This window comes from Propithecus coquereli, unplaced genomic scaffold, assembly GCF_000956105.1.
Source record: "Propithecus coquereli isolate 6110/MARCELLA unplaced genomic scaffold, Pcoq_1.0 Scaffold13, whole genome shotgun sequence".
Taxonomy (NCBI): Eukaryota; Metazoa; Chordata; class Mammalia; order Primates; family Indriidae; genus Propithecus; species Propithecus coquereli.
Genome location: NW_012137191.1, coordinates 621,510 through 647,263, shown reverse-complemented (window position 1 = coordinate 647,263; position 25,754 = coordinate 621,510). Strand labels below are relative to the sequence as shown.

Genomic DNA, 25,754 nt, shown 5'->3' with positions numbered 1-25,754 from the left:
TGCCATGACAGGGTAACGTGAGCTCCTTGAGAGCAAGCACTTCGTTGCCCTCATCTCTGTGTCCCCAGAGACACAGTGCTTGACACAGAGAAGGCACCAGCCACGGACATAGTTCTCCTTCCTGAGATCAGAATTTCACAAACAAACGGATATAAAGGACAATAGGATTCTTAAGCCATGATTTGAACTAGACTGAAATGGAGAAATTCCAGATACTATTTGAGTGAAGCGAAGGAGAGGAGAAATGATGCATATGCAGTCGATTCCCATTATCTGCGGTTATGGTTATGGTCTATAAGGTGAGTGAGTACTGGATTGGTGAATCCTAACCGTTGCTCCTGGGGGAAATACAGGGCTATGTTCCTCTGGTCACAACATTTTCATCAACTGATCAATACATAATTTTATTTTATGTATGTTTTCTGTTTAAGACATCTTATTTAATACATACTGTTGATTTATTAACGTAGAACCAAAAGCCAATAGTACTGTTGTCTGAATGAAGCTTGTCTAACACACATAGTTTCTCTGTAAAGTACATCATGGCCTCTTACACTTAAGAACACTAGACAGCACAGCTGCACTACATATGGGAACCACTTTAAACAGCAAAATCACCAATAAAATCACAAAAATGCCAAAAGCATAGCACTAAATAGACTGTGAAAAGGACATTTGTTTATAGTATGAAAGCTGAAACGGAAGGCAGACTGTCACCTTGCTCAACCTCAGCTGAGAAGATGCGCATCGGGTGATGCAAATTTTTCCCTGCTGTGTGCGTGTCCAGAAATGACCACAAAAGCGCTGCCAGTATTGATTTTGGTAAATTTTAGCAAGTAGGCAAATTTGCAAATATAGAATCCATGAATAATTAGGATGTGTGTGTGTGTGTGTCTGTGTGTGTATTTATTTATGTATATATCAAATGAAATTCAAACCAAATGACAGAGATGTGTTGGCTCTTTAGAAAGTGCAGCCTGGCTCAGTCACCCAGACAGAGACAGTAAAGATCCAAGGTACGCTGAGGACAGGGTAACAAGACAAAAGCAGCCTGTGGCCATAGTGCCAGCCCTCACAGGTAGCGGCTGTGGCCATCAGCCAGCAACGGATTCTATGGGGTCCTACCGAGTGGGGCGGGTCATAGTAGCATCGTGTGCCCACAGGCAACACAGCTGCACAGTTGCTCTGCGGTGAGACGCATGTGCAAACATACCATCCCTGTCCATTCTGCCATCTCCCACTATTGGCCCTGGGCATGAGGAGACCTGTCCTTCCTCTACCCAGGTGCCTCACATGGTCCTGTCCCGAGGATTCAGAGACTAGTGGTGTGTCCAAGGACAGCAACCACAGGTAACAGGAGTTAGAGCCACTGCAGTGAGGAACTGATCTCCAATATGTCATAATCCAACATGCAGCCACCTAAGCGTCCCATTTCCCAGAGCTGGACACCAGGGGTTAGGTGGCCTTGGAAGAGAGAGGGATTTGGGGTCGGCTTGAGGATGTTTGGCTAATTCATTAACCAAGTGCTACTGGGGACGTGTTGGTGGCAGATTGGTGAGCTATGGCCTTTGGTGAGAATCTCCATACTGCCAGTGCCTAGCCCAATGCTGGATCGTAGACGTTCATTCAAATCTGCTGAGGGAGTGAGGATGAGGATGGCTGGCTGGCTGGCTGGAGACTTTTGTTTATTTTATGAGGACATGGTTCCACCAAAGGCAGCAATAGCGGCCCACCAGGCTAAAAAACAATGTATTGTTCTTTATGTTTTTCAAAGCTCTTTTATACATGTTATCTCATTAATCCTCAGATTAACTCTATGTAGTGGGGGGTCAGATATCAATCACTCATGGGGTTAGTTGAGTTAACTGAAACATAGAGAAGTCAAGGTGTTTGAGCAAGGACATTGGTTAATTAATGGCCAGCACCCCAGCCCATGCATTTCTGAGGGTTTCATGGCAGGAAGCAGGTCCCGATGTGTGTGTCCAGATTCCTTCTCCATTACCACGCAGAAGGCAGCTCCCATTCTCAGGCCCTGACAGAAAAGGGACCAGGTGGCACCTGAGACACATGGCCTGGGCTCTGGAAGGCCCACCCTGCATGAAGTGTGGGCTTCGGGCCCGAGGATCGACAGGACCTAGAGCCAGCCATGCTGCTGGTCTGGTTCCCCGAGCTGGGAACAATTAGCACCCACAGAAACCCCGCTGCCCAGCAATTGCTCAAGGCCATGAAACTCGGGCCTGCTGGTTCCTGGGGTGAAGGGCAGGTGAGTCAAGAGTCCCCAGAGTCCCTACACCACAGGAGCATGTACCACATGAGTCCCCTGGACTCTGATTTACTCTGCCCTCAAGGTGAGGCAAGCTCTTCGGTTCAGACAGGAGCCAGACAGACCTCAGAGTTCTCATCCTGGACCTGATGTGCTCTTTCCTCATTTGACAGTCACAGTCCTGTCCTCCACTGTACCCACCTCCAACCCGACTGTCAGACCTACGCTTTCTTCAGGCCGCCTTCTTCCAGGCTACTTTCTCTCTCTCCAATATATGCCAATGCTAATCTCTCGTGGTTCCCAGTTCCAACCTGCAATCCATCACTTTCCCATCCTCCCTCTCTGGCTTTGGATGGGAAACTTCTTGGGCCTTTCCGGTGCTTTCCCCCCACTGTTTGCACTTGTAATCCTACGCTCACAAACGGAGAGAAGAGGAGCTGGTAGAGAAACTGGCCCTGACCAAACTGGATTGCCAGTGCATTCCTGACATTGCCTGGGCATTCTGAGGTTGGCTTTCAGACCTGGGACAGAGAAGCCATGGGTAACGATATGGATACAGATCAGGTACAGTGGCCCAACAGGGGTGCAGTTGGATCGGAGGGGGAAGTACGCTCTGAAGCCAATCTCTTGGGCTTCCTCGAAGACATGGTCTGTCTCTTGGGTTAGGAGGCTGTGCACATAAGCTGGGGATAAGGTCCCCTCTGGAAGGACAGACACATGGGTCGGTGCAGGGGGCTATGGTCCAAGGGGTGACAGGAAGATGGAGCCCCACACAGCAACCTCAGGAAAGTGATTTCCAAGAGGACCAGAGGACACAGCTGGTGCTGGGGTTGGGGAGAAGATACCCGTCACCAAGACTCTGTTGCTCCCACAGCTGTGAGAGCTGGCATGTTCCATGGATGTGGAAGGAAGAGACATGAAAAATGCAGGGGTTTTCTTCATGGGAACGTCTTGTTTCCTTTCCCTCTCTTGTTCTTGGAAAGAGCCTGGGAGGAAGCCTCACCTGAAGAAGCCTTTGCAGCCTTCACAGGTCATAGCATTGAAGTGAAAGCCCGTGGCTCGGTCTCCGCATACCCCGCAGATCCGGGGAACATTTCGGTCAAAGTCACCAGGGTCAGGCAGGGACGTGCTGGCTGCCATCGCCTCCATCCCTGTAAGAACAGCAGATAGGTCACAGCCATAGCCAGAGTCAGTGCCAGGGCCCACTGGCATCCTTGGTACCAGCCCCTCGTGCCCACACCACCCCTCCCCCCCGCCACCACCAGGGAGCTCAGCAAAGCTGGGCAGCTCCCCAGGGCCCAGGCCTGAGCACGATTTCTCTGGATCACTCGCTGAATGGCTCTCCCCACACAGCTGGCTCAGAGCATGGCCTGGAATCAAACTGCCTGGGTGAAGATTCTGCATCTGTCTGGCTACTTTGAAGGAGGTGGTTGGCCTCGATGTGCCCCCTGACCCTGTCCTCATCTGAAGAGGCATTTTTCTAGGGTGCGAGTGAGGATCATGGGAATGAACATACTCACACCACTGGCACCAGCTCTGCCCCTGTCGCAGACCTGAACCAGCTCAGGGCCCTCTATCTTACCTAGGGCCCTCTCCTAGAGAAAACAGGAGCCCTCCCACAACTTCAGCCCCTCACACGCAAGGATAAACCCTCACCTCCTCTCCTCTTGAGGATGAGGGGAACAGAAGACTCAAGCACCCAAGCTGGAGCCCTGGCCATATAGCCTGGACTAACAAGCGCATGCCCCAGTGTCCTGGTACCAAGGTGACCAGAATACTTTCCCCTTTTTGTTTGCAATAATATTTAAAACGTTAGTTTGACTATGCTCGTGAATCATGTGAGTCATATACAATTAACTAATTTTCTTTTCAAAGACATTTTTTATAAATAGGCATTATCATCTAGACATGGATTTCGCACTTGAGCAAAAGGGGAAAAGAAGGAACACAATGTAACAGCTCTGGGAGGCCCTCTCAGGAAGCAGCGGGCTGGACTCTTCCATTAGGCAAATTGGGCTCTTGGCCTCGCCTGCTGCCTCTGATCCCAACCGCTGTCACACTCAGAGCTGACTCTGGGACACCTCAGTCCTCCCTGAAATGCTTTCAGATCCTGCTGCCTCCCAGTTCTCCCAGTTTCATCTGAATCCTCACAAGGGACATTACAGGTTTAAGTGGCCCCTTTGACCCAAGGCAAGAGGGTCCCTCAGGTCAGAAGAAAAATAAGAGAGAAAGCCAGGAATGAGGGGACAAGCACCCCCTACCCGCAGCCCAGGGTACCATCTTTTCCCACCCCTAGGCGAGAGAGGCAGACCCTGGGGGTTCTTGAGAGGCTCTGAGCTACTTTTCCATGCCAAGGGCCACAGTCTCTGATCCAGGCTTTGGAACATCAAAGCTCATTAGAGTCTCAATTCATTTCCTCTTCATACCACCCCCTTTACAAGTGAGGCCCAGTGATGCCCAAGCCTTGAGACATCTCTAGCAACTACTATTGCAAAATGCACAAAACAAATACTTAATTTTTTAAAATTCTATAAAGAGCTTCACACCAAGGGAAGGAAGATAAGCAAGGACACAGCATTGTCAGTCCCGAAGGGACAGAGCAAATCCTGGTCACAGACAGACACGGGAGATCCCTTAACCTTCTCTTTCAGCTTTTCTTTTCCTGGAAACATTAATTTAATAATAGTGACACTATTGCCCATCCCTTTCACAGCTAGATTTATACTTCCTAAACTATAATGTTTATAAATATACACACACACACACAAACCCTCTCTTTGTGTGTGTGTGTGTGTGTGTGTGTGTGTATACATATATGTATCTTGCTCGCTCTTTCTATATATTTCTCTCTCTCTCTCTCTCTCTTTCTTTCTCACATAAAAAAGAACAAAGGAATGATTAACAGAAGCCTTTGAAGAGAGGAGATTGGGGAGGAGTATATAGAGGTGTTAGGCACTAGAAACATTCTATTTTTTGACTACTAGGTATATGGTATCTTATTATTATGATGAAAACACTATGTCTATGTTCATATGCCCTCCTATATATATGAGACATTTCCTAATTTAAAATAAATTATGAAATTATGAAACAAAAAATAGAAAAAGCGCCTGTGGGTCTGTCAACATTGTCCCTATAGACCATCCCAAGTCCCAGCTGACTCCTACAGGTTTTAGAACATAGCACACATCCAAGACGTGGGCAGGGATCCCAGAGGCCCAACACCATGGTGGGGTCATTGGAGAAACTGTCTAGGATGCTTGTGGCTTAACCCTGGGTCAGCCAAGATGTCACAGCTCCGAGTCATCATGATGTTGTTGCAGAGTCTGGGTCATCCAGGCTCCCAAACATCCAGTGGATTTGGTGGGAAAAAGAGAACTCAAATCGGGGGTAGAAGGGAATATCAGTCAAGTCCGTCCAGCAAGTGTTCAGCATCACATGGGCTCACTTGGAGATGCTATGATGCAAGCGAGTTGGGACAATACACTACCACAGCACGGCAGCAGTGCGGTCATGCAGTGGGGTGAGGGCCTGACTGCCTTGACATCGGGAAGTCTCCTGGCCTGGGTGAGGGCCCGGGCATGGGGTTAGGCTGGATGGACGTGAAGGCTGGACCCGGCAGCCGGAGGCCCACAGTGTGCAGGACCACTTCAGGGGAGCTGACAGAAGACCCCGACCTGCTTCGGGTTATTTGCTGGTACCAAGAAGGCAGAGCCCAGGACCAGAGACCAGATGTGGAGAAGAGGCTCAGGACTCTATGGCCTGAGAGCCGAAAGTCCCAGGAATGACTGGCAGGGGCTGCGGAGGGCAGGAGAAAGAAAGAGGAGATGGGGGCTGGATAGGAAGCACCAAACAGGCAAGACAGCCCCCTGGGGTCCTGGCCAGGAGGCAGCAAGACTCTCCCTCCTGAGCCCCTCTGAGCAGCCACGCCCACCCCATGCCTGTGGGTCTCAGCTGCAGATGCGGGACCTGCATCAGCAAACCCTCAGTAGTATTCCCTTCCTTCCCTGCCCACCACCTTCCTATGACCCCCACCCCTCAAACACAGAAAGCCAGGGAGGCAGTGGCTGATGGGGAAACACCTACCTGAAGGAGCAGGGCAGGTAAGCGGAGCTCAAGGTGCTCTTCTGTGAGGGCTCACAGACACTTCAGACCAAAAGGCTTCTGCAACAAGGAAAGGGAAAGGTTTTCTCTAAAGCATAGCTCCGACCTCCCAGCCATTTCTCTAAGGAGCCCAACGAGCACCTGCGAGAGGCTCTTTCCAGGGACTTCAGTCCCCACATCAGGGGACTGAAGTGGCTGCTTGGGGGCAGGCGTGCCATGTCATCTCCCTCAGGGCTGTGGGGCGGGGCCAGATAGCCACCAGAACGGCCCTCCCTGAGGCAAGACGCAGCAAGAGGCAGTGGGAAGGGGTGAGGGCAGCACCCAGGCCATGGGTGAAAGGAGAGCACCCCTGCTGCAGGCTCTCTTCCTCCTCTCCCAGCTCAGGGTGTCAGCGGGGAAAGGGTCCCTCTCTAAGGGAGCCCTCACGCTCCCCATGTCCCCAGTGTTAGGCGTGCTCAGGACAGAGCCACGGGGTGTCACGCCCATTGCTGAGAGCCAGGCTGCAGGGCAGCTGCAGAGGAGCTGGACCAGGTGGCAGGACAGCTTCAAAGGCAGGAGTCTGAGATCTCTGGTCTGCGGAGACTAGGTGTAGGCGGGACAGGCGCTGCAGGGGTTAAATACAGCAACACGCTGCTTTCAAACAGGATGTTTTCTGCCACTTTTAGCTCTTCCCCAGACATGCTTAACACCCCCGGCCTCAGTGAAGGCTGCAGCAGGGCTGATTCTGGGGCCCAGACTCTGGGTCTCAGAGGCCTGATGGGTCACCAAGGCTGGGGGGCTGGCAGAATTTCACCCCTTCCCACTGCTACCTATGCCTGGCCCTGCTCCGTCACCTGTAGAGATAGACAGACAGATAGACACATGCACATGCGCACACACACATACACTTCCTCCCTTCTCTGATGCCAACAGGAGGTGACTGGGGAAATACACAGATATACAATTACCTGACCCTGAACTCTGGCAAAGACCTTTAAGCCCAACTCCAGATGGAGCAGGTCCAGACCCCCAAGTTTTATCTCTCTTCAGAGACCTCTTTCTCCTAGTGGCCTGACTAGGTAGGGAAGGGGACAGCCCAAGGGGCTTCCAAGACCTGGACCCAGTCCAAGAGCTAGCAGCCTACCGAGTCATTTGCACCCTCTCCGGCACTGCCAGCCCCCAGGGAACACCCAAGGAAAACCCCAGTGGACAACAAGCTGAGATGGCCTGAGGTAGGCCAGCCCACTCCCAAGGGCCATGGGGAGTGGGAGGTGTGCCTGCTGGGGACAGGCATGCTGCCACGCACCTCCATGCCAGGCTGCCCTTTGCTCCCTCTGCTCACACTGCCCAAGTGCCCCCCAGCTGACCACGCTCTTCTGGACCCCACCCTGTGGCCTTATCAATTCCTCAGCCTCCCTTCCCGTTGCTCAGGAAGGCTGAGGTGAGGGTGAGGCAGGGACAGAAAGGACCACTGCTTTCCTATCCTCAACCCCTAAGGTTTTCAGAGGTCATAGGTGACATCCAGGTAGATCACCACCCTTGAACTTCAGAAGAAAAGTTTACAGAGTATCTACTATGTGCCAGGCCTGCTAAGCTCTGCCTACACTATTTCATTTAAGCCTCACAACAGTTCTGTGAGGAGGGGAGCAGTCCTATTTCACAGAGGGCAAAGCCAAAGTTCAGAGCACTTGGAGCAACTTGCCCAGGTCCCACAGCAGGTGAGTGGTGGTGCCAGGGGCCAAAGAGGACAGGCCGATTGCAGTGCCCATGTGCATGTTCTTGCCCCCTGCCAACTCCTCCCGCTCCCAATGGTAACCGTTATTGCTCTGCACTGGGCCCTGCTCCAAGTTCTTGTACACTCATTCACCAGCCTTGTCAGGCAGGTGCTGTTATTATCCCTATCTTAGGGATGGGGAAACTGAGGCACAGGGAGGCTGATAGTCTTTGGAGCTGGAATTTGAATATAGGCAGCTTAGCAAATTCATTTCCCCAACCCTAAGCCCTGGATACCCTTCACTTCCACTAAATTAGGAAGCAATGCAGAGAACAGCCCCCAGGTCATGAGGGAGGAATGTGGCAGCCCTTTTCCTTCCAAGGATCCCCAGGCCAGGGGACAGCAGAGCTCAGCCAGGATGCGTTTTCTGCCCTCTGGCCCCTCTCATCCTGGAAAACCCTATTCAACAGATGGGCCTCTTCTCCCCATTCAACTTTTCACTACTGGATGGTCCTTTTAGGAGAGATTATCCTGGATTTAGCAAGTGCAAGCTTATGGGGCAAAGACACGGGGTGAAAAAGAGGGTAGGTGAACTGCTCAGTCCCCTGCCTCTGCCATGTCACACAGCCACCCCACCAGCAATTCACGTTCTGAGTACATACAACTTCCCACTGCTGCTGCGGGGGCTGTCCCGCAACCCCCTCCTGACCCTGCTTCAGAAATACCCAAATTCTTAGCACTGAGCCTCAGAGAGGCGGAGGGGGAGAAGCTCAACTCTGCAGAAAGCCCCTGGGTTCCATTCCACCAGGGCCTGTGTCTCACATCAAAACCCCTGCCAGTTGCTGACCTCAGTCCTGACCTTGCCTTAGCAAAAATGAGAAGATAACATATTTCCTTCCAGTCACTGAAGCCACAAACCTTTGTCTCTCCTACACATCTGCCTGTCAGCTCACAAACAGACACCCTCATCTTCCAGCAGCTTCTGTTAAAGGGGCATCCCCAGGAAGTCTGGCCTAGGACATTGTTGTTGGGTGGTGGCTGTAGGGTGTTCTAGGCTGAGCCCTGGGAGGACAAGGATCAAGGTCCCCCTGGGCTCAATGTAACTCCGCCACACTGACTGGACCCTCCTCAGAGGACTGAGCGGGGTAGAGCTGTGACTCTGAGGAAGACCATGGAGGGGACAAGGGGTCGGACCACTAACGTCTTCTCCAGCTCTGAAAGTGTGCAGCTCCAAGACTGGAATTCCCACATGAGGAGGCCCCGAAAAAGAGTCATTCACGGAGCTTTCTCCCTGACCCCTCAGTAACCAGAAGAGCCCTGACACGCCTGCCTGAGAGAGTGAGATCCACTCATCCCCAGGTGCCAATGGGCAGGAAGGGCATGGAAGATGTGGCCCCTAACGGACCCCAGTGGAGAACGGGAGCCCAGGAGAGGGGTCTTCCCTCAGCCAGGTTGGGCCAGACAAAGTGATCAAAACTGGGCTTTCTAGTTGTTGACATTGGCTCAAAACTCCTACTCCTTCTAGAAAGAAATGGAAAGCTAAGCGATTTCCCTGCAGAGGGGGAGAAAATGCTTCTTCCTAAAGTTGTCACACACAGTCACCCACATGCTGGGCTTTTTCTGCAGCAGGTAGGCCCGTGTGTCCACCAGCCACAACTGCACATGTGCTTGTGCATACACACCGCTGTCTTGCTGTTTTTCATGTCATCATCCTTTTGACTCTGCCCATAGAGTGCCGAGCACTGCGTGACCTACCTAACTTTCTATGTGTCATTTATTTATTCCAGTATATAACTTAGGCTTAGCAATATCATGGCCAGCTAAGGGGATACCCTTTCTACCTTCCCCACCACCCCCAACATATACCCACTTTCTTTGCCCAGAATGGTCTCAGTATCACCTCACAGAGGAAGCTGAGGGGAACAGGGGAGGGAAAGGGGAGAGGGTGTATTGTGTAAATAGAACTTATCCAAACCACCTCTTCCCTGCAACTCTCCTCAGCTCCTTCACATACACATATTTTAAACATGGATGAGAATGGTTGGAAATTATTTTCTGCAGACTACAATGTCCAAAGTAAAACCCAATAGATAATAGTCATTTCAGAAAATCTCAAGATTGGAAGGTAATTTAGCACCACCTAGTCCAAGCATCTTAAATCCCTTCTATATTATTCTAGCCGAACAGTTTTCTAGCCTGTGTATGAGTATTTTTCCTAATGCAGAACTATCTCCCACAGCAATCCACTCTCTTTGGATGGATCTATGCTTAGAAAACTCTTCATTATGTACAGATGAAACGGCCCCTGCAGCTTTCATTTTTTATTTTTTTTAGAGATGGGGTCTCAGTCTGTCTCCCAGAGCTAGGGTGCAGTGGTGCTATCATAGCTCACTGTAACCTTGAACTCCTGGGCTCAAGTAACCTTTTGGCCTCAGCCTCTGGAACAGCTGGGATTACAGGGATGAGCCCTTGCCCGGCCACCTACAGCTTTTAATTGCTGGTCCTAGACCTGCTCTTTACAGCCCAATTAGACAAATTTACTGGGCCATTCGCACAGGGTCTCTAGAGGAAGTTTGACAGAGCCACTACAGGTTACCATTGTGCAAAGTAGGAAAAGGGGCCCATTCCTAAAAATACTTTTCTTCCATCAGTCAGAAAATTATCATAAAAAATATAAAACTCTATAGTTCCTGTTGTGAATGAGGTAGCAGGGGAGAAGCAGCAGAAGATGGCCTGGGTTACATTTAATTTTGATTTAGACCCCATGAACTTCCCAGGTATGATTATGATGCTCACGAGAGCAGGAAGGAAGGTGGTGAGTGCAGACAGCGTCTGCCTCCGTGGCCTTCACCTGGAAAGAACAGTTTCTGGCCCAGGACAAGGGCCCCGTGGAAGAGTGTGAGGGGCTGGGTGTGCTCCCACCATGGCTGCCTCTGCCTGTCTCCTCTGTCTGCCACTCGGTTGTTCCCAGGGCAGGCTGGCCCCTGGCACGGCAGCTCAAAGAACATTTACTAGGCTTACCAAATGTACTTAATAACTGACTGTACAGGGGAAATTAAGTGGCTGATGACCGAGCAGTTGCAGGAAGGAGTTTACCCATAAAGGTGGTGCTTAGTTAACCCTTTTGGGAATATACAGCACCTTGAGAACCTGGGAAAAGTCATGGACTGACACCCCACACAGTGTCAGGGCTAGTGGGTCACCCCATAGAAACCAGGGTACCAACTCCCACTCACCAACACTCTTTTTTGGCCAGCTGCCCCACCACTCTGGGAGCAGGAGCAATTCTCGGAGTAGGATTCAGAGGTGGGAACCCATGAGGCCCCAGGCAGGGGGACAGGAGACACAGGGCTTACTTAGACAGATTTCCACTTCTTATCACTAACGATTATTCCTACAAGCTGCTTTTTTCCAGTGGAAACTCTGCCCTCAGCTTTGTCAACAAGATTTCTGTGCTGATTACTGCTCCCCGGGTAACAGGCTGGGAAGTGTGGGCACTGGCAGTGGCCGGCAAAGCCCGGGGAAGCACAGGCTGCAGCCCAATCTCTCTGGTTTTACAGCTGAGGAAACTGAGGCCACGAGAGTAGAATTGTGGGTTCAGTCTGGGAAGGGGAGAGGGACGGGGAGGATGGGGAGAGGTTGGTTAATGCAGCGGTCCCCAACCTTTTTGGCACCAGGGACTGGTTTCATGGAAGACAATTTTCCATGGGGGGGTGGGGTGAGGATATTGTTTGGGGATGATTCAAGTGCATTACATTTATTGTGCAGCCAAACCTCTCTGCTAAGGATAATCTGTATTTGCAGCCGCTCCCCAGCACTAGCATCACTGCCTCAGCTCCACCTCAGATCGTTGGGCATTAGATTCTCATAAGGAGTGTGCAACCTACATCCTTCACATGCTTAGTTTACAGTGGGGTTCGCACTCCTCTGAGAATCTAATGCTGCTGCCGCTCTGACAAGAGGTGGAGCTTATGCGGTGATAGGAGCAATGTGGAGCGGCTGTAAATATAGATGAAGCTTCGCTGGATCACCTCCTGCTGTGCAGCTGGGTTCCTAACAGGCCAGGGACCTTTAGGGGTCCACAGCTCCAGAGTTAATGGATACAAAATTACAGCTTGGTAGGAGAAATGAGTTCTGGTGTTCTACAGGACTTCAGGGTGAATATGGTTAACTATAATTTATTGTATATTTTCAAAAAGCTAGAAGAGAGGATTTTGAATGTTCCCAACACAAAGAAATGATAAATATTTGAGATGATGGATATGTTACATCAAATGCCTGATTTGATCATTACTCATTATATATACATATTGAAATATCACTCAGTATCTCATAAATATGTACAATTATTATGTATCAACTAAAAATAAAAGGAAAAACATTCTTGGAAAGTCAAAAAAAAAAAAAAAGCCAAAACCAACCAAAAAGAAACTGAGGTCATCAGAGGGGAAGTGACTTGTGCAAGGCCACACAGTGAGGAAGTGTGATTTCTCACCTCCACCCTGGCCCAGTCCTGAGGACGGTAATCACCCGCCTGAGCAGCTTCCAGGAGAGAGTGTGGTATGAGGCAGAAGCGGGCCATGGAAGGGGTGTGTATGTCATTCTTGGGAGGAGGAGAGTTGTGGGAAGGCCCTGCAAGAGGCCCTGATGCAGACTGCAGTGCGACCACCCAGTGCTGACTCCACCCTCACAACTTACTCACAAAGGTGGGAGAGCATCACCCACTTGCTCTTGCCTGACCAACTCCAGCTGCCAGCTCCATCCTCTGGGGCCAAAGACATGGACACAGACTCAAGACAACCAGGAACACTTTGGAGGGAAGAGAGGTATGCCTGGCCTGCTCTTGCCCTACTCTGGGTGGGTTCTCCTGGGATACGAGGATGTGGGTACTTCCCAAGTATCTGTTACAAGCAAAAGTTGACGGAGCAACAGGGCTAGTTGTCTAATTACTTGGAGATCAAAAAACAGAAACTGAGGCAGCCCCAAAGCGACAGCACCAAGAATACAGGGAGAGCGGGTCCCGCCCTTCTTTGGGCAGACCAACGCTGCTGCTATTGCTGGTATAGCTGATGGCTAAATGCAATTTTATCCAATTTTCTTTTTTAAAAATAATGGCTTCAGAAAAATAACAGAGAGCTGCTTCTTTCTTCCAAGTGATCCCCAAGCCCAGCTTTTAGCGACCCTGTGTGCCTCTATCCAGGCCAAGCATCTGTCTTAATGCTGGGACCGCTGGCCCACGTCCATGCAGGCCTGAATCCACTCTTGCCCAGGCAGACCTCTCCGAGGCCCACCCCACCCCAACCCTCCCCAATCCATCCTGGCCAGGCTTCCTTTCCTTATCTTCCTTCTGGGACCAACATGATCTCTGAATCACTCCTACTGTGAAAGGTCAATATCCAAACCCCAGGTCCTGCCAGCTCCAAGAGGTTTGACATCCTTGGTATCCGATCCCTTGCCTACATCCAGCCATCGGGCCAGCCTGAAACTCTTGGCCACCTAACCACTGTCCAGCTTCCCCCTAAACCATTCCTATCTCCTCCTCTGGGACATGATGGTACCTGGGTCTCAGGGCAGTTGTTGTCTCTGAGCAGCAAAGGGCACACGGCATGCTATATGCTTTATAATTACAGTTAGCTACCAGTATTAGAACTATGCCTGCTGTTAGTACAGTCACTGGAGAACCCAGGAAAACAAGGAGAAGAGCTGCAGGCCCCAGAGAGGTGCTGTGGAGGGCTGGACTAAAAGTTCCACCCCAAACAAACATTGCCCAGGAAGCCACATTTTTGCTGAGCTGGAACAAAACTGACCATCCCACCCACTGTCTGTGGCTTCTAAAACTCTGGCTGCTTGGGATGGGGAGAAATGGGTCATTCTAATCTCTACCCCAGCAAGCAGAGAAGCTGAGCTACAAATCCAGACTTTGGAAGGAAGACGAGGCCTGTGGCTCCCTAGTCGTCACTGGTTACTAACCCCCCTACTAAGCCCATTGCCCTTACTCTCCGTCTCCCAGTGCCGTCCCTCCCCGCTCTTCCCCCCCATCTAGTGCCCATTCCTTATCATGCATCTGTTCTCACCCTGGAGGGACCTGAAGCATGACAACCTCCGGGATGGCCCCCCCATCTGTCATCAGGGCAGCTCCTCACCCACTCCTGCCTACCACCATGTGCAGCAGAGGGCAGAGCTCGGTGGAAAGGCTGAGGTGTGGGCCAAGGGGCTGGAGACAGGAGGTGGCAGTGAGGGCTGCAGCAGCCCTGGTGGCAGGGTGGTCCCTCTCCCAGACTCTGGGCTGGCTCTGGCCCGGTGGGCCTGATTCCTGGCTGCCCCAGCTCTTCTAGGCCTGGAAAGGCCATTCACTTATCCTGAGATAGATTGTGAGGCCTGTGTCAGAATCAGCCAAGGCTCCCCAGGGTGCTCTGAGATGCACAGGGCTAGGATAACTCTCTATAGGGCAGCTCTAGTCCCATAAGGGGCCAGTTTACTCAAAGGCGTCCCCTCCATCTGGGTTATTAGTGGGGGGTGGACACTTCCCATGTACAGTGTTAATGAAGCGTCTCAGGGCGTAGGCCAAATGGGCGGTTCCCATTCACTTTCCACAGCAGCAGAAATCACCCTAAAGTGACACCGGGTGCTCCTCAGTTTCTGATTAGAATGGTTTCCCCTAAAGAGTTTTTCCAGAGCTTCTGTTTGGTCAGGCTCCTGGCCATCCTTCTGTGTACATTCCCTCTTGGGGGGAAGTTACAGCATTTCTTCTTGGCCTCACACTGTGGTGGGCATTGGTTCTGGCCTCTGCTGCCTTCCCTTAGGTGGTGACCATGGCCTAGTTTTAAGCGCCAACTACATGGCAAGGCCTGTACTAGAAGTTAGAGACACACCAGTGAGCCAGACATAGTCCCTGCCCTCCTGAAGCTTACGGACTGCAGGGGGAGACAAACAGGAACCTCCAATTCAGTACAAAACATGCTATGATCCAGGTATGCGCAGGGCATAATGGGGCATGTAGGAGGGCCCTAGGCCTCATCTGGATAAGAAGAGAAAAGAGAAAGCTCTTTGGAGGAGATCCCCTCACAACTTCTCAACTGAAACAGGAAGGAGCACAGGAGTTTGACGTGGCAGTGGTGAGAGGGCAAAGAAGAGTCGCAGGCAGAGGATGCCACACGTGCAAAGGCTGAGAACAAAAGGGAAAGGACATGTCTGGGGCAAAGAAACGAGTTTAGTGTGGCTGGAGACAGTGAGAGGGTGCCAGGAAGAGAGGAACCAACTGACCACACTCATTTTGAAGATCTATAGGAAGTACATTCCATTCTTTCCATTACCGAGTACTTCTTCCAGTTAAGCCCAGTGCGTCTTGAATACCAGGAATTTTAAATTATCGCAATGCTATTTTGAAACAGAAGACTTTCAGACCCCATTCAGATTCCCATTCCAACCTGAATCCACCGTGAGTGTTGTGAGAAAGTGAAAAGGGGCCTCTCTCACTGTTTCATTGAGAGGTCAGCCAAGCAGCAGCCTCTTCTGCAGCAGAGTTGAAGTGCCCGCGGGTGTACACACAGAACCACCATCCCCCACAGCCCTTTGGAGAGACCCTAGGACCATCAGTAACTGACCTAGGTGGGAGAGGTAGAAAAGAGAGTTCTGGAAAATTCAGCCCCGCCAAATAGGGAAAAATATGTTTTGTAAGAGAAAATCAAAAGAAAGAATAAATGATTCAACAAGGGCAGACGGAAGGGAAGTTAGTGAGCAACTCGGCTGCCATGCCACCAGTCTAATCCTTACTTAATTCGTCAATCTGTCCAGAGTGGCCAGATATGGTTGCTGGGCACAGGGAGCACTGGGCTACCACAGCCTCCAGATCCCCAAACCTGCCTCCACCTCGGTCCACTGAGCCCACTCAGCTCTCCTGGTCCACAAGGTCGCTTCCTTGTTGCCAGGAATTGCTCTACGGGCACCAGGGCACCAGGTACAAAGACACGGTGCTCACAAACAACCTGCACCATGGACACATGTAGAAAGTCCGTATGCACACAGGCACATGCCAGTCCATACGCCGAGTTCAAACTCACCGCTGGCCAACAGAACACAAGCCTGCCCTGTCCTTAGAGCCATAATTGAAGGTAACCTTCTTATTTCAATTTTCAGGCCAAATGTCAGAATCTGTCTGGAGGATGCTTCCTCAGGGCCATACAGTGAAAATAGCTGCCTCTGTCCTAACCCACAAACCCTCTCCAAACTGCAATTTCCCCTTCCCACCCCTCCCCTCGGCCATCTTCCTCTTCCTTGTTTTTCTTTGGTATCCAGAGATGAAGATAGAACAGATTTAATCCACAGAGCAGCTTTCAATGAATGCTGCCATGACGGAGGAGGAGCTAAAGCCAACATCTCTAGAGCAGCAGCCTTTTTCCCTCCCTGCAGTCAGCTGTCTGCAGCTCCCCAGCTGCCCTGAGCTGGGCCAGGTTGCAGAATTTCCTCTCCCTTCACTCCACACTCTTTTCGGCAGAGGCAAACATCCCTAGGAAGGAATTCGAGGCACCAGCTTAGAGCCTGGGCTCAATTAAAGGACTTGTGGGCGAAGCTCTGCTCCCGCGGGCTGGCTGGGCTTCGCTAGGTCAGCTGGAGTTGCTGGCAGCCAGGCAGTGAGGGGCAGCATTCTAGGGGAGGACACCAGTGGCCAGGGCCCATCCCCACCTCTGGGGGAGGTGCAACACCCCTCCACCCACTGCTTCCCCTTACTCCCCACCCTTCCCCCAGAACTTCCCCTGACCTGAAAAGCAGCTCTGTAGCCAGGCTCCACCAAAGCCAGGGGTTGAAGTTTAACAGAGACAAAAATAATTCCCCCAGTGAGCTATTTTCTGCCCAGCTTTCGGAACAATAGCTCAGGGTAACGGGCAGGTGGGGAAGAGGAGGCTGGCCACCAGCCACCACCCATTTAGGGCCTTTCCCGCACTCCCCCTGGAGCCAGGATTTATAGAGAGGTGGGACCATCATCAAGGGCTTGGACTAACTGTCTGCTCCACCTGCTACCACCTGTGGACCAATGTGGGGCGGGAGGGTGGCGGGTCGAGGACGGCCTGTGGGAGCCAGGGGTCTCTCCATTCTCCATGGCTACAGCTCTCTTACAGAACGGAAGGATGAAGAAGAAAACACTACTACTTGACCAAGCCTCAAAAGGGAATTCTATACAATTATAGTGTCAGCTGGGATAAAATATTTAAAATGTGTTATAAAAATTGGTACACTCTATAAAAGTGTTAGCTATTGTTTTATTACTATTCTCCCAGGTATTGAAGAGTAGGAGGAGGAATAAATTCAGGTGTAAAGGTGAAGACTGTGACAAAACACCTTAAAGGATTAAATGGAGCATAATCCTCTCCCCTCAGCCCAAGTGTTGGGGGTTTCCTATAAGGCAGGAGGAGCACCATTCCCTGTCTACCAAGCCCATTCCAAAATGTGCCCCTGCCTTTTTTTTTTTTTTTTTGCCTAGAGACCCTTTCCTTGACTGTTTCCCTTTGATTTCTCTTACAGGATTTTTCCAGCTTTCTATGAAAAAATTGGGTAATCTGGCCACACGGGGCTGCAGTGCCCGTAGAACCCTGCTGGCCTGGGGCAGATGGCCCCTCTCCACCAGGTTCGTGTTCTCTGGTCCATCTCATCAGGGTTCGCATCCCTCCAGCCCCACTTGTTACCCACCTGGCCCACAGGGACAGCAGAGCTGGCAGCCTGCCTGGGCAGGTCCAAACCCTGGTTTCTCCCCACCACTAGCTGTGCAACCAGAACCAATGACCTGCCCTCTCTAAGCTTCTATTTCCTCACCTGTGAAATGACAGAAATAGCAATACCTACTTCAGAGGTGTGTGAGAATTCAGTGATATCGTGCCTGCCACTCAGTACCTGCTCAGGACACAGTAGAGAGCTTGTTACTGTGCATATTTGGTACAATAACTAAGGAGCATTCATCTGAGTTGCAGCCCAGCTTTTGAAGATTTAACCACACAAAGCAGTTGCCCTTCAACTCTCCTTTCTAGCTCAGGGGTCTACACACAAACATATTTTCATCCAACAAACATCTACTTATCCAATAGCCATCTGTTGAGCGTATCTGTGATGCATTAGGTACTCTGTTGATCAGCGACACTTCCGAGTTGGGATTCAGACCTGTCCTCAGGGGCTCACAGCAGAGTGAGGGGAATGGACAATGGGACAGACAGTGCCAGCGTGCCAGGTGGAGTTAAGCACAAAGCTCTCCCCACCCAGCCTTGCCCAGAACCATTCAGGAGTGTGGCATTCAAGGAGGACCCAGGGGTGGGTCTGACCCTTCTCCTTCTTCTTCTAGGCTCCAATCACTTGGGGGACTTTACTAAGTGACCCCCAACCTCAAATTAGCTCCACTTCATCTCCAGTTTCCCAGGCTGTGCACATGATTTTAACAAAGCTGGTCAGATCTCAAATGGAGTTCATTGTAATGGAATTTTACCTGAGGCAGTCCATCCCCCACTTCTTAACATCATGGCACCCAAGAAGTCGGTGTGCTTGCCAAATAGGCTGGGCAGAGTAACTTCCTGCCCCTGGCAGAAGTCCGGAAATTCAGAGTCATTTGGAACAAAGAACTCTGCCCCGAAGGTGTTTTCCAGCATGTCCGTGGCCAGCTCTGAACTGCCCCATTCCCCCTCGCACCACCTGCTGCCTCTTCCCAGCCCTCCTCAGATAGGAAGAGCCAGGGAGACCGAGCTGAAGACTGGGACACTACGCAGGGACAGGCAGTGGACGAGTGAGGAAGGGCGTACGTTCTGGCTCTGATTTAGTAGCTCAGGGGCTACTTTGGGCAAGAAATTTGAACTTCAGTTTCTTCTTCTGTAAAATGGGCATAATATTACCTAGCTCATAGGATTATTGAGAGACATAAACGAGAAAATTAGTGAAAAACACAGTGCCTGGAACATAGTTATAGTAACCATTGTTTACTATGATTGCAAACTATTATACAATACGGCAATCTCAAAAGAGTCAAAGGTTGGTGTCGAGAGAGAGAGACACTGGGTGGAGCTGGGGTGAGGGGGTGGCTGCAGAGTAGGTGGGGCCAAGCTGCTGAGCCCAGCACAGGCCTGGCAGCCAAGGTGAGGCCCAGGGCAGAGGCTCCCGCTTGCCCCGGAGCTGACAGGCACCGCCTGGATGAGTACAGAGTTGAGGGCTGGGGTGGCCCATGCAACTGCCCAGCCAGCCACATTCTTTTGTCCTATGGGTGACTGGGTGGTGGGCAGCTGGCTGTTCATGTGGCTACCAGGACTCCGAATATATCTAACACCTCTTTCTTCAGCATCCCCAGGCAGGCTGTTTGACCTCAGACAGGGAAGGGATTCTCCGTGGGAATTCTGCTCCTTTCCCTACGGCACCTCCTCTGTTTCCTGCACCCCAACCCTCCAGCCTCCCCTGCTTCTCAGATAGGACAAGTCAGAAGGCCAAAGAACAAGGCCAGACTCTGAACAATTAGCCAGTGGAAACTATTAACCTTCAGCTCACCTCCCTTGGAGCCTTAAATTATCAAGAAGCCCTGGACAGTCATGACTCTATCACTGCCCTTCCCCATGTGCTTTGCTTAGGTAGCACGCTGATGCTTCTTAAATTTTCATGTCCTTTTCTCTAAACTGATGCCCAAGGAAAATCTATATCTCTCCCAATCCACTTGACAAAAATGCAATTCGGTAGGTATTTACTGAACACCTAGTATGTGCTCAATGCTGACACCAGGCTCTTGGCTGAACTGAAGAGACCACCAAGTGCTGGGGAGGATGTAGAGCCATAGGATCCCTCACCCACTGCTGGTGGAAGCCCAGAGAGGGAGGGCTCAAGTTTACCTGGAGGCCCAGCACGGGGCCCTCAGAGTCAGGCTGTGGCATGTACAGGGTCACCTGTGTATAACACATCAGACAAGCACACACATAAGCCAGAAACCAGGTCCCTAGGTCATGGATGTTACTGGGTGGAGCTGGAGGTGAGGGGGTGGCTGCAGAGTAGGTGGGGCCAAGCTGCTGAGCCCAGCACAGGCCTGGTAGCCAAGGTGAGGCCCAGGGCAGAGGCACCCACCTGCCCCAGAGCTGACAGGCACGGGCTGGATGAGTAATTACAGAGTTGAGGGCTCTGTTATAATTAAAAGGGACTGTAGAAATTCATCTTATACAACTTTCTCATTTTAGAAATGAAGTCTGGATCAAGTGTTGAAAAGGATGGGGCACAATGTGAATTTTCATCCACTGTTGAAAGCAGTGTCGTTCGGCACAGTCGCTACAGAAAACGGTTTGGCATCGGACGGTAACGCTGAACGTGGAATTCCATGTGATCCGGCGATTCCATTCCTAGCTATATGCCCTAGACAAACTCTCACACATGCACCAGGAGACAAGTATAACATGTCCCTAGCAGTATCATCAAGTCATAGCAGCCCCGACTAGAAACAATCCAGATGTCCATCAACAAGAAGGAGAACATACAAATCGTGCTGTACTTTTACAATGGACCACTACACAGCAGTGCAAACTGATGAACGACAGAGGCACGCCTCAGCGTGCATGAGTCTCTGAAACAGGATCTTGAGAAATGAAGTGTATCACAGAAACATACATGTATGTAAACGTCAAAGCCATGCAAAATGAAACAATAAATTGTTCTACAGAACATATGTAGATGATAATTTACAAAGAAAAGCAAGGAAATAATTAACCAAAACTCACTTTGAGGTGAGGAGTGAGGAAGGGGGATACACATGGGAAGAGGCAAAGGGGGCTTTGAAGGTGCCCCAAATGTTCATCCCAAACATAGGTGGTAGGTATAGAGTTTGTTATACTATCCTTTAATCTATACATAAGTATATATATACTTTTGTGCATATGATACATTTCACAGTTAAAAAAATAAACAAAAGAATTGAAGAACCGGAGTCCCAGAGAAGCTAAATAACCTTCCCAAGCTTATCAGCTAACAAATGACAGAAATAGAAATCAATTTACCAAATCTGAGTTTAGCCAGGTGCCAGGACAGCCATTGTTGAGTTCTAAAGGGGCTCGCACAAATGGTGGGTTTCTGCGCTAGAAAATTGGAAAACGATTGCACGAGTTCCGATTCCACCCCCACCCCCCAACCCCGGTTAAATTCCCAGTGTCTTGAGTAGTGCCTGGCACATAGTAGGCCCTTGACCCATATCTACTGAATGTTTGCACGTGCCTTTTAAGGACCTACTTTGTGCCAGGCACTTGACTTACATCATCTAATCCTCACAGGGTGCTACAAGGGAGCTGTTATTACCCTCAATTTATGGATAAGGAAACTGAGATTTGGAGACATTAAGAAACTTGCTCAAGGTCACAAACTAGAAAGTGATGAAGTCAGGATTCAAATCCAAGTGTCTAACCCTGACCCTTTCTCCTGTTCTGCCGGCTGCTAGTACAGCTTCTAACAGCACTATCTAAAATTCCAGTCATATACCAAAGGACCCAGGCACCCACAGCTGAAAGGGTCCCGTCTCCAGGCTCTGACACTTATGGCCAGGCCCAAAGGCACCAAGCAGTGTAAAGCAGTGTTTCCAGGCTGGCTTTGCAGCCACGGGCAGGTTGTTATATCTCTTTAAACCTTGTTTTCCCCCATATATATGCCAGAGAGAGTGATAGCACTTACCCTGAAGGGAGGCTGTGAGGATTAAAGAAGACAATAGAGTGATCAACACAGGGGCCTGGCAGGAGGCCATTTCTCCTTCCAGCTGGGCTAGGTTCAGGAGTCCTTAAGGGACAGCCCGGAGGGGAAAGAGGTAGGCAAGGTGAGAATAGTTCCCCATTGGCCAGGGGACAATCACTTAGCACTTAGTAAGTTATCAGTAAAGTGGCTTCTTTGAAATTGAAACAGTGTTTCTTATTTGCCTTCTAGACCATTTAAGTCTTATTCAAGTCCATACAATCTCTCTACACAGTGTTATCTCTCTGGAGTTCTTTGCTATTCATACTCTGGTGCCCAAGACTGCCAGAGAGGCACTGGGGTCTAAAGGTACTGACAGAGGGAGCCTCCTTTTGAGAGGCCACTTTCCCCAGAGTAACCTTTGGGCAAACTGAGCTTGCTCTCAGGTCAACTTGTTCAAACTAGTTAGTAAATCTAACCTTGCCACTCACAGACATTTATTGCAGGCCTATAATGTGCAAGACATGACACTAAGTGCCCTGTGGCCATCCTGTGAATGCAGAGGTGGTAGCTCTCCCTGGAGGTTAAGAGCATGGGCTTCTGCATACCTGAGTGTGAGTCCTTCCTGACTTTTCCCCTTGCACGCCGTGTCACCTTGGCATATTGCTTAACCTCACGAAGACTCAGTCTCTCCATTTGCCAAGTGAACATAACAGTGGTTCCTATCTTACAGGATAGCGATGGTTCTGCACATAGCACAGCACCTGGTACCAAGTGAGTGTTCAGCAAGTAGCTACTCCTGGAGCTATAACTCCAGTGCCAGCAGATGGCACACACTGGACGTGACACCAGCAAAGCCTTGGGACCCATGGTTACTCCACAGTGCCTGGAATATCACACCTTGCGTAACACCTCAAAGGTTCAACTTGTCATCAGCAGGCCAGTGAGAGGCACCAGCTTCCCAGGAACCAGCCACTGGGTCCTGCCCAAACTCCAATTTCCCACTGGTGCAGCTGCCCACACCCAGCTCAGGACCAGGACTCGGCCTTGTGCAGAATGAGGACTTTGTGTGACATCTGGTTCTGGGAACACTGCTTAGTCTATTCCTTGGCATGGGACCTGCAGGGCAGGTTTGCAAAAGCATGACACACAATCAGACTCACAGAGCACCGACCGTTTCTGCCTCTCGTTGCTGCCATTGACCAACCAGCCACCCTGTCCTCCCCCAGCCAGCCTGGGGGTCTCGCCACCTCCTACTCCCCACAAATCACTTCAAATGCAGGACTTCCCAAGAGGTTTTCACTTGCCCTTTTCATTTGCTGGTGATGAGAATGACTTCCTTCCTACTAGAGTGAACAAGAGTCACGGGAGTGCCTTCATGCCCTATGCCCAAGCACTGGACCTCTGGGGACTCTCCAGGGAGCCTGCCCTGAGCATCTGGACCATGAGGACCAAGGACGCAGAAGGGAGGGCAGTTTCTCTTTCATATGTCACCACAGCAGGATGCAGTCGCTGCCACCAACGCCTAGAGCTTGGGTTGAGCAAGAACAGTTTGTCCCCACCCTGGACCATTTCCCCAATAGTCAGACCAGATTAGAGAGGCAAACTCTAGTGTCCATGGGAACTGACTCCATCTCCTGCTAAGCAGCTTCTCTCTGGCTTTGGTCTCCACTTTGCTCACCACTTCCTTGAAAACTTATTGCAAGTGACCCTGTCCTTTATCTGGGCAAGGTTGATACCCTCCCCTTCCTGGAGTTTATGCTTCAGAGCCAGACCTTCCTACAGGAGAGTGTGGTCCCCAGAGCTTTGGGAAGCTGGATGGACAAAATAAGGAGGCTACAGATATGGGGAAGAGGGAAGAGGAAGCATGAGGCTAAGTCTTGGCTGCACTATGGGTCCCAGTTCCCCCAGGGAAAGCTGAAGAGGAGCTGGCAGGCCTCTCTGTCCCTATCTGAGGTAGGGGTGGGGCAGGAAAACCAAAGGTGAGGCTGTTACAAGTCAAGGGCGAAGGGAAGTCGCCCAAGAGTGGCGGGTTGTGTCCTGGGACAGTGTGGTTGGGAGCAGTGCTGCCCTCAGGGAAAGGACTGAAATTGGCTGATAACAGCAGGGTGCAGGCGTGTGGGGCTGCCCCCAGAATTAAGCTACCCCCACCTTTCCCTTAGCATCAAGCTTCCCCTTCCCCAGTGCCCGTCATCACTGTGACCTCTGCTGGGTTTGGAGTGGTGTTCACTAGAATGACTAAATGTTCGATTTTGCCCTGGAAGATTTTGCTTTATGTCCATTGTCCTGACATGACTATGCATAGCATCCTTTTTCAGGCTTAAAATATCCCAGTTAGGATGATATACTACACAGTCACTTTTCTGGCATATCCAGGAGGGCACTGACATGGGAAAAGGTTGAGGACAAATCAGGGAGAAGCAGAACTAGGAGCAAGGCCTTGGTGGCCCAGATCAACAGTCAGGCTGGCTTCAGCCCATGCAGATCCTCTCACAACTGGACAGTCGTGGAGGGTGAGCCCGAGAGCTGCTGCCCATCCAGGGGCTCAGATTGTCCTGGGGCAGAGGCCTGGTCCAGTAGCTTCTGCTTCCCATCACCTCTCAGAGGGCCTGGAACCATGCTGGGCACACAAGAGGCTCTTAATCAAATCTGGTCATTTCCTTACTTCCCTCTACCTGCATCCAAAGCAGGCTTACGACAGTGACAGATGGAAGCTGGAGCCCTGCAATTCTGTACTCAGCAAGAAACCGAATGTCATCCAGGTACTCCTGACTCTGGCCCTCCAGCCACTAGAACCTCACTACTGTGTAGGCAACAGCAGGCTTCTAGCAGAGCTTCCAGAGGCCCATCCCAGTCAGGATGGTGCTGCCTCCTTAGGATGTGGGGTAAAGAACTGAAGAACAGGTGCACCCTCTCCTGTCTTAGATAACTACTTGGTCTAGCCCACTAGGCCCAGGCCATTGAAGGCCTGGGCTTTAGACACCGGCTCTCTGTTCTGGGGTAGAGTGTAGGAGTCCAGGAGGTCTTCTTGGAGCTTCCTCTGGGACTTAGTCCCCAAAGGAGATCAGTTCTGAGGTAAAATAGGGGAAGAAGACCAAGAAACCATAAACACAGATTATCAGGGTACCCTAAACAGCACCCAAATTTCCATATATTTGTACAAAGTGTGGTGGCCTTGGTGGAAGAGGAGTGAGGGGTTGAGAAAGTTTACTAACTCTCCTCCTTTCTCTCTTTTCTTACTCCATTTTCCAGTCCCTCCTTCAGCGTGTAAGGGTCGAAGTCATAGCTGATCAGGACTAGCCAAACCCGAAGCCATGGGACCCAGCCAGAGCATAGACTGTGAATTCCCCAGCTTTTTGCAGTTTGAGTCAGCCCCACAGCCACATTGGCCTCCCTGGACGCTTTTCAAATAGGTCCAGAGAGGCTGCTGAATGAGGGCCATGGACTCTGGGGGGCCCCTACTTCTGTTCAAGGATGTCTAGTACCCGAAACAAAAGCCACAAGAAATTTCTGGTTTTGCTACCTCCTGATCTGGCTGCATGCCAGTCCTAAAACTATTCCAGAAAGACCCATAATTGCTTCCAGCACCTGCACAGAGAAGGGATGGGTGAAGGTCCCCCAATACACAGCACTCTCAGTTCACAGAGTTGAGTCTCCAGTGTCCAGATAACCCATCTCTACTCTTGGCAAATCACCCCCATTCCCTAGCCTAGGTTAAAACCTTCTTTGCCAATACCGTACCTTCTCTGGTCCCAGAACATTCTCAATTTCTTCTGCCTACCCACTTTCCTAGCAGAGATGGGCAGCTAATGAGACCACTAGGCAGAAATGGAATGAGGAGCTAGAAAAGTCTACAGTGCTGGGATGCACCTCCTGATCCTAGAAGAAGGATAAGAGATGTAGAATTACCACAAAGTCACAATCCCTTCACAGTCGCCTCCTTCTGGAATCATCCCATAGCCATTCCATAACTGCTTCTGGGTTGGGTGTCTGAACCCCTGCCCCCACCTCCCACCCCTCACCCACGCTCATAGGCCCTCC

The 25,754-nt window shown here is 50.8% G+C and overlaps 1 protein-coding gene across 2 annotated transcripts in view; it reads right to left on the bottom strand.

Annotated features, from left to right (window-relative positions):
• The window catches only part of VDR (vitamin D (1,25- dihydroxyvitamin D3) receptor), a 52,467-nt gene that overhangs the window by 25,529 nt on the left and 1,184 nt on the right, over nt 1-25,754 (bottom strand). The window contains exons 2-3 of one of the 2 annotated variants that reach the window (XM_012638411.1): nt 6,350-6,427; nt 3,267-3,414 (exon numbers count right to left, since the gene is read on the bottom strand). In XM_012638411.1, the coding sequence (XP_012493865.1) occupies nt 3,267-3,412 (146 nt within the window). In that variant the 5' untranslated portion in view covers nt 3,413-3,414; nt 6,350-6,427. Of the gene's footprint in view, nt 1-3,115; nt 3,415-6,349; nt 6,428-25,754 lie in introns of both variants that reach the window. The other variant, XM_012638412.1, reaches the window with a different exon arrangement.